Here is a 9,641-nt window from a genome sequence, read left to right as displayed (position 1 = left end):
CAAGCTGAAAATGCATGTGTCATTGTGAAATTGGTTTCCCATTGTGTCCAGAACATGTGTGGTTTTTCGTCAGAGCTGCGTGCACGCTAGCAAAGATTGTTATTCGTTGATTTCGTTGACAACATCAACAACAACGGATTGTCGTCTCGTTCGAATTATTTACGCACGGCTGTTGTTTACATTCTATGCACTTAATCTCCATAGGGATCTGTGTGAGACTTTATTTACCACCGAAAGCGGCGTGTATGTCTGTTTATTTTCGCAGTGCTTAAAGGATTGATGTTCTATGGATTTCATAAGCCTTTCGGCAAACTCCAAAATCATTTTCCGAAGCTATTTGAATGCTATCAAGTATTAATGTGACGGACAAAATGTAAACAACAATTACGCACGGGACCAATTTTCTTACCTTTTGGACAAAACACTCGGAAACGATGTTGATTGTTGTGCTATTTGCAACACTTACCTGCTCTTTCAATCAAGCAAATCTAATCCAAATATGGAGCTCCTTTAAAATGAACAAAAGAGCAAATAAATCAACACATTTCTCATTTCGTTTTTTTTTATTGGTTTATTTATTCTTTTTGTGTGTGTGTGTGTTTGTGTGTGTCGGAAGATAATAATGTATAAGTTTAATTCCATGCGTTCGTATTTATTAATTTTACGTATCATTCTGTATTTTTTTTTTGGGTTATCATTTATCCATTTGTATTTGTAGGTTTGTATCCTTAACGAATGCCATTTGAGTAAGTTGTAATTTCCTAATTTCCTTAAATATTGTCAAATTTTGCATTTCATTTCATTTCATAAATTGTATGGTTAGTTTATATTTTAAATCACGCGATAGACCACTAAATTCGCGCTGTATTTTGCATTCCTGTGTGTGTGTGTTTGTCTGTGAGTGTTTATTGGGTTATTTTCCCTTCGTGTATGTTTAGTAGATAAATGAGGTAAAATACGACTCTTAATGCAGAGGAACTCAAAGATTTATGACCATCAATTTTATGAATTTATTGCCGGTGTGCTAAATTATCTTCATCTACGGAAATCTTAACGTAAATTGAATAATCCTTATTTTATTTATGCTCATTTTGTTGTTGCTGTTATTGAAACCAAAATGAACAAAACCAGAAACATAAACAAAAGTTCCACTACTATAATTGACCATCTCAGTGCGGATTAGAGATCCAGTGAGCAAAATTTGTTGCGGCGAAAATTCCATTTCAAATCAATTTGATTTCATTGAAATTAATCGCTATTAATTTTAATTAATTTTCTATTATGTTTTAAAAACAATCGAAATTATTTGAATTGCTGTTGTCTGGATGCCATAATTTCAATTGCGGTTTTCATATGAATTCATATCAGCAATGTACAATTTTATAGTGAACTGAGAATGTCTGTGTGTTTTTGTGTGTCTTTTTTGTGGGTGTGTGTATATATGGGTACCGTTTATTGTTGCCACAACCTACTGTTTCCAAATGTGTTTGATTGAAATTCTCCATATAATTTTGATACCGGTAATTCGGATCGATGTGTGTACTATGTTATTATAGCCATAGAATTTAAACTATTTTGCTCTAATTATAACTAGATTGAAACACGCCAAAAGATTCAAATGACTCAATTTCCATTTAATAGCTGTAAATGCAAAGTGATTTTAATTTTAAAGCATTGAATTCGGCTTAGTGCTGGCTTCCGTTTGACACAATTGAAATCGAAATCAAAAACAGAAAAATATTTTCGGTCGACGATTTTGCTTCGTGTATTGTGAAAATCCGAATGTTGGGCGATGGCAAAAAAATGGAAGCCTAGCTAGTTCGTCTTTCAGTTGTTCGGGAATGTTTTGTTGCTGCCGAAAACTTTTAATTTTCATCTAACTGTATTCGGAGGAGGGCGCAAAACGTACACAGCAGTTCTATAGTAATAATACTTTTGGAAATATGCATCACACATACAATTGAGTTCAAGTCGAGCATATATAGCAATCTATACAAACATATAGTTTAGTTCAATCGTAATGTTTCAGAGTTCGGTCCGGTGGCAAACGATTTTTAACCAATGACCATGTGAATTGAAACTTTCTTAAAATTAATATTATGTATATGTATATATATCTGTATTTGGCATCGGGCATACGATGCAACTACCGCCAAGTGATTGGGATGACCAACTTAAAATCTATACTCTATGACTTTCTCGAACTGATTTCCTCTACCATCACCATCTCTCTCATACTATTTTCTTCCAGTGCTGTCTCGTCGCTCGTATGTGTCGGTATCTCTCTCTCCTTCTCTCTCTCTCTCTTTCTGTGTGTGTGTGTGTATGTGTCTTTCCTGCTCGATCAGTGTGGAGAACGCTTATCGACGGTGCGATATCGGGCCCCGAACTTTAAACGTAAAGCTATTACTAGAATCACTATGGAGAGTTATTTTTCGGGGGATGTTTTGTATGTTTTTTTTTCTTTCCCTTTTCACACTTGTATGTTGTGGCAGTGTTGCAACAACACACTGGACGTGGACACAAACAACACACATACATCTATTTATCCAACACAGGGAATTTCGAATCAACATTTTGGACATCTAAATCGTAACACAAATTCATATTCATTTATTTGAAATATACGATTCTCCAACGCATTTTAATGGAGTTGTACACATGATGAATCGAATCGTTTCTTATTTATCTTAAATTGATTGTGTATATGCCATCGCTGTTGCTTCCCATCCCATCTTTCCTCTGCGTTAGTTTTCCTCTGTCAGTTTGTTTTATATATGCGCGCGTGTGTGTGTGTGTTTAGCTTGCGGATGTATTATTGAGCTTGAACATGGCCATTTGTACGGGTTCCTTGTATGAGCGTGAAAAGTATTCCCATTGACTTTGTGAACTTTCTCAACCTCAGTATTTTACACGTTGCAATAGACAAACCGACAACGGTAACGCTCATAGTGATAATGTGGAATGTGTAACGTAAAACGTGGAATAGAGATATATGAACTGTTTTACACATTGAGATGCCATCACTTCAGGTCACCATACATTAAGAAAAAGCGGTAGTGGTAGTAGAAAGAAGCAAAAAAAAAAACGATTTCTGTGCTCATGGCGAAATGCATTGCAGACATAGCCAAACGAAATTACATGGCTGATGAGGAAGAGAGGGAAAAAAAGAGCAAAAGAATGAAGAAGCCAGAGATTGCAAATCGTGTACAGGAGCAGAGAAAAGGAGAGAGAGAGAGGGAGAGAGAGAAAAGCCAAAGAAGAAAAGTCAAAAGAGAGGAGAACTAAATTTAACTTTCGAAATAGATCGATGAGAGGCAACCAGAACATTATGGCCAAAAAATCTTGCCATATAGTCGATATTTGAATGCTAGTAATATGAATATAACGTGTGGCGAATAGGTTTTATTTGCTTGGAAACTTTTCGTGTGGCTCGTCATTTAGTTTATGTGTTGATAAATGTATGTTTGTCTATAGCAAAAGTTGGGGACGCTTTTGCAAAACAGCAGCCAAAGCAGCGACGGCAGCAGCATCAGCAGTAGAACGCACCATACGGTTTCCAGACGTTCACAGATAAGCTCTTTAGAAAACTTTATAATTGTGAGCAAACAGAGCAAGCAGGGAGAATCTTCATCCAGCGCTAACTATGCCTCAATATGGTTGGTGTGCGCGGGCGAACAAGCGCGTGATTTTGATAGTGAGTATGTCAATAAAGGCAACAGCTTCTACCAACCAACCAATCATTCAGCCTATCGAACGACCAACGGACCAACCGGGAAAACTATGTGCGCAACATAATTTATTAAAGAGGTGATAAAGTTGAAATTGAAAGGAATCGCCTCATACTCAATTTTATACATCTCTGCCTCCTCCCAAAAGGTTTCTTTTCCGTTTGCAACACCGAAATGGTAAATCAAAGTTAATATTTTGGCAAAGAATGAGTACACAAAATTGCCATTTAACATTCAAAAATAAATTAATTAATATCACTTGTTATTGATGTGATGAAGGTGAAACGGCACCAACTGCACCGTTCTGCCAGCCCATGGAATGGCAAACGTCGCAAACGAAGTTGAATCCCGTGGAGAATTTTTTCGACATTGCATTCATTTTTGGTATGAGCCTTTTCATCATCCGCAGAACAAACACAACACGCATACAATCATTTCATCAGGTAAACCGTTTCTTGTCCAAAAATGTGAGGCCTACCGTTCAATTTTTTTTTACACTGACATACCTGACAATGTTTCGATGTTTTCCGGTCATTTAATTTACAGTCATTTTGGCAATGGAATGGGCTGACGCGCTCCACACGAACACAATTCCATCGGCGAATTGAAATTTTGTTTGTCAAGTATTTTATGCATGTTTAATTGCATATTTCATGTGCAAAAATTTATTTTAATTTATTCCATTGCAATTGTCTACCAACGTTGGATTGAAGAGCTCCAACATCAGTCACCGTTCGATAAATACAAACGACATTTGGTAACATCAACATATATGTATATATCTTTATATGCATATTCATTCATGTAGGTATATATATCAAGTAATATCGAGAATTGTATCGGGGGATTCCAGTGACAGTTAACTTATATCATACTTACAACTTACGCTTAAGGGATTTTAATAAAAATTTCTAGCCATCAATCCTAGCAAATAAATGAAATAAATGGTTAAATAGTTTATTTTATTCGTTATTTTTCATTATTATTCTTAATATATGAAAAATATAAGGATCGGCGATTTTCGGAGTGAGTGAGTGAATCAGATCGCCTTTCGGGTGACAAAGTGCGGGCAAACGGGCATTGGTGGTGTTGGGTGGTAAAACTGACATTCGAAATTGATATTCGCAATTCGTATTCGCATTAAGTCGGAGATGAATTGGAATTCGGTGTAGCAAAATAAATTATTTGTCGTGTAATTGTTTGGGAGTCAAATGCCAGGTGTGACCGACACACGCACACGCATCCACCCTAACATACATCTCACTCTGGCCGTTGGTGTCTTTCTCTCTGTGTCGTGCATTATTACAGTGTTTCGTATGCTGACACCACTTTTACGATAGGGCCGGTGTGATAAGAAGCAGAAAAACTAGTTGCAATAAAAAATAGGATGTATTCAATCGAAGGCCGGTGCCAGCCTGTAGCGCTGAATTATCGGGATCGCCATTTTTTGTGGATGCGCTGCTGCTGCTGCCGCCACCACTACTGCTGCTGCTGCTGCTGCTACTACTGCGTTGATCTGTTGTTGGGCTCACTTTAGCACCGTGCATCCAAATTGAATCGTCGCTTATTTTGAGTTCAGCTTCGGCCGTACCACGATACAAATTGAAGATATTTGTTTCACAACGCACCAGAATCTTACGATTGTCCGAATTAAGCATGTGATTGTCGATACGCGCAATCATGTCCGACCAGGCTTCCTTTGCATTCGAATCTGAATCGTTGGTATTCGGTAGCACGATATTTTTTTCGATGGCCTGAATGGGTCGCAAACCAACATTGCTCGACTGAAATACAAACCAGAAGAAACATAGAAAAAAAACAGATTAAAACAAAACGAAAGAGAGGAAAAAATACATACTGCTTAATAACAATTCAAAATGACTGAATCGCAAGTGAACGGTTGTTGCTGCCGTGTTTTTTTCTTGCTGTTGGTATTATTTTTTTTGTATGCAAAATCGAACGAGAAAGGCATTAGATAGAACGATACTCACCGGCTGAATGTTGCCATTCACTGTCCATGTGAAATTGACAGGTGGAAAAGATGGGCCAGAAACACAAGTCGCTTTCAATAACTCACCGATGGCAATGCCATTTTTACTGTTATTTGGAGCGTTGTAAACGGAGAGCACGGGCTGGTGGGCCGGCAGTTCAGCGACAAGCATTTTTGCTTTACTTGTTTCCGTGTGAAAAAGTGGCGCATCAGCCGACACTTCACATTGATACGTTCCGGAGATAATTCGTGGTACCGAGCGTAATGTCACCGTGTGCTCGCTGGATTTCGTCAACTGGATGGTGTGCGTGTGTATGTAAATAGAACAAATCAAAATGAATATCAATCTGCCGTTATGTACGTACATTTGGTTTTTCAACTCGTCAATCACTTGTGTGACATAATTGCGAAAGAACACAAGCCAAAGCGAAATTATTCAGAAAAAGCAGCAGGAACAACAACAACAACAACAACGAAATCCGCATCCCATTCCTCTTTTTCAGTGAAAATGTCATGTCAAAATTTGGAGCTTGTTGAGAGCGGCCCATATATGTACATATATCGATGTATTTATGATCCATTCACTTCGGCACACTCTCAACATTATTTGCGTTTGATTTTTGTTAACACCTTGTTTTGTCGTGAAAATTCAATGTGGATTAATTTACGCAAGCAAAAGATAATGGATGAAAACATCCCCTTAAAATTGTATGTTCGCACCATGTGTTCATGATTTAAAATCACGCTAATAATATTTTACCCATTTTGTATACGTGACAAATACATACGTTTTATGTGTATGAATTATTATTTGGAAAAATTATTTGCATTTTAATAATAACCGATACCAGCAGGAGTATGGAATATGGAAAAACACACACAGCACTCTCTTATTTTGTTAATTGAAAGCGAAAGTTTATTTTTGCATGTACTTTTTCCCATGCTTTTTCCCGATTCTAATTTGAAATAATTGAATTAATTCATGGAAATTGAATGAAAAAGGAAAAAATGTGCGACAAGAACAGGAAAAAAGTGGATTGAAAATGCGTGCGTGCGCGCGCGCAGCGAATCCCATGCATTAGATTGGACTGTGCGATAAGGTGTTTTCCTTCATTATTTTCATTTAATTTGCTGCACGAAACAGAGTGGAACACAGAGATGGATTGTTTTGTCTCGGCACCTGCCGACACAGTGTTACTCAATCCATTCGAAAGAGTGTGTAAGCGAGAGAAAGTGCAAATGAGCGAGCCGGAGCGTGAGCGAACGGTGATTTTTTGCTATCTGTCTTGGAACTCCAATGTATCTGATACAGTATATGCACACAAAAACCGTAATGAATGAACAGTTCAGTGTTGAAACAATGGACTTTTGAGCACGTGGTTGTTCATCAACGAAACAAATCAAAATGATTCGCTGATGAAGCTCCCAAATGAGTACGTGCAACAATCACGAATATTTTATACATATTTATAAATTTTGTCAGTGACCGACGCAGTACTAATAACACAACTCTCATTTTCAACTCGCTTTCATCTGCACACAAAATTCCATCTACAACGTAGTGAGTTTGTCGGTACGATATGTTTTTTTTCTCTCGTCTGTTTCTATCCGTGATGGTGATGTTGTTTTTTTCTTCTCTCCTACATTGGCATTTCATGTTCCGTGATCGAAGCGAAAGCGGAGCATTTTATGTGAATGGATGTGTAAACGGACAGGTCCTTTTGGTTTTTGTACCGCAATAATGTTCAAAACTCACATTTTCTATGGTCAAATTTACATAATTGAATTGAATGTTGATGATAATGTGGGATATAGCAGCGGAGGACAGCGATTCGTGTACACACTTTCTGTGCAGTCGTATCCTACCAGCAAGCAGTTTGTATGATGAATTTGTGAGCTGAGTAAGCAAACCCGAGAGAGCAAGTGAGGCCTAGACATTAGGAGGAAAAAAAGCTCTTATTGAAAATCAAAATATTTCATGGAGCAACGTGAATTGTTTGCATGAAGCTGGCGAAATCAAAGACATGCACAACTGTAAATAGGAAAAAAGCGAAATGGGGAGAGAGAGAGAGAGAGAACGAACAAAATGGTTTCGAGGAAAATAATTTTGTCGTTGAAATAAGAAGTTGGCTCGTGCGATCTTTTTTCCCCCGCTTCGTCGCATGGACGTTTTTTGCACACATACACACCCATTCTCTGTTTAGTCTGCTAACCTGCATAACTTGATTGAGATTGAGAACAAAAAGATGATATTTGTTATTGCTACTTAAATACGATTGGAGATAGTCTTTGAGAGCCGCCATTCGATTGTACCAAATGCATGGTGCCAATCATTTTTGGCAATTGTGCACTTTGCATACGGCAATTTAGTTGAGCTTGCCGTGATATTCGGCTATTAATCAAAGTCTCATCGGATTTTGTTTATAAATTTGCAAAGTGGTTGAAGGCAAAAGCAGGCAGGCAGGCAGGCACACATGGAGACTGGGAGAATCAAAATATAGGCTGGTTGTCGAGACGATGTGATATGTTACACACACGCACCAATTATGCCAACAACAGCGATGGAGCAAGAGTGGAGGAGGGGGAGAGAGAGAGAGAGAGAGAGTGAATCTAAAGTACACAAAACCTTTGGCTGTGTGTCTTGTTTGATGTATCTTAAGTAACTTTGATTTTCAATTTAGAAACATGCCGTAAGCAGCGTGAAGATCAACATGCGATGAAGCATGTGATTCGAACATAACATACGATTCTGCCGACAGGAGTGAGAGTGGCTTCGGTCGCTTGCTCTCTCTTTCTCTCTGCCTTTTCGACCCGATGAAAAGAGCACATGCATATAATCTTCCAATAAGAAATTTATTCATCACATTTCGGCATTGACTAAGTCTCTCTCCGCATGTACACTCCTGAATCACACACACAAGCTCATCGCAACAATCATTGATATTTGACGTTGTAATCTTCATAGAATGGATGCTGTTATCGAAGTCGCCGATGCCGTGCAGCGTCAACGTTATTCATCACATTGCTGCAAAATCTCTTGGTGTTATTTAATCGTGATTCTATTCATTTGCAAATTTGCTATTTCCATGTGCTTGACGTTTAGCCTATTTCGAATACTAGCGCGTTGTTCGGATATGTGTGAAATGCGATGCGCTCAATTTGGAACCATCGTGCAAGTGCTGGGCACGGCACCCATACTGATTTCAGTGGCTCAGCACACACACACGCTCAATTCCAATCGTGTGACAAGGTGCAGATCAAAATTCATTTAAAGCATTTTCAGTTCTAGCCAACAACTAAATTACTCTACACTCTATTTGTGATGCTGATGAACGCTTGAACAAAGCATCTCATCACACACACACACACACACACCAAACGCATGTGATGTTTTTGGCTCCTCGATCTATTTTCGATAATATTAAGATAAATCACAATTTAATCTCATTCGATCTGATGATACAGTGATTGTGTTCGGTTGGAATTGCATCATATAATGGTTCTTTGTGACGTCAAATCGCTCACAAAACCGATTGATAATGTATCAAACTACTCTTTGTAGTTGATCTCAAGTCAAAAGAACCCAATTTTCTGACACATTTGAATATTGCTCTACCGTTCGCTGCCCCAAATGATTTGGGCCAAATCGATTGAATCAAGCCTTCCAATTTTCGTTCATTACTCATATGGCCCTATTTTATACGCCATTTGCGCTCAAAACCAATTTGGGCTTCACTTCTCATCCGAAAGTTAAAAGTTAGCAAAATTAAAACAGCCGCCCGGTGCATGCAATCGATGGGAATTTAATCAAATCAAAAATGACTGCCGAAATTGTTGTTATTAATTGTTTGTCGATTGAAAATCTCTCTCGAGTGGAAATCAATCTGGCCCAAACTTTTCGCTTTTTCCTCCCGTTGCTG

The 9,641-nt window shown here is 38.1% G+C and overlaps 1 protein-coding gene across 2 annotated transcripts in view; it reads right to left on the bottom strand.

The window, feature by feature from the left end:
- Window positions 1–556: 556 nt before the first annotated feature.
- The window catches only part of LOC129578813 (uncharacterized), a 37,688-nt gene continuing 28,603 nt past the window's right edge, over window positions 557–9,641 (bottom strand). For both annotated transcript variants that reach the window (XM_055467969.1, XM_055467970.1), the window contains 2 exons: window positions 5,723–6,016; window positions 557–5,515 (listed from right to left, as the gene is read on the bottom strand). In XM_055467969.1, coding sequence (XP_055323944.1) covers window positions 5,063–5,515; window positions 5,723–6,016 — 747 coding nt within the window. In that variant the 3' untranslated portion in view covers window positions 557–5,062. The remainder of the gene's footprint in view (window positions 5,516–5,722; window positions 6,017–9,641) is intronic.

Source organism: Sitodiplosis mosellana, unplaced genomic scaffold (assembly GCF_009176505.1).
Source record: "Sitodiplosis mosellana isolate CC-2019 unplaced genomic scaffold, AAFC_SMos_1.0 Smas_scaffold_6226, whole genome shotgun sequence".
Lineage (NCBI taxonomy): Eukaryota > Metazoa > Arthropoda > Insecta > Diptera > Cecidomyiidae > Sitodiplosis > Sitodiplosis mosellana.
The sequence above is the reverse complement of the archived record's forward strand: the minus strand, read 5'-3'. Positions and strand labels throughout refer to the sequence as shown.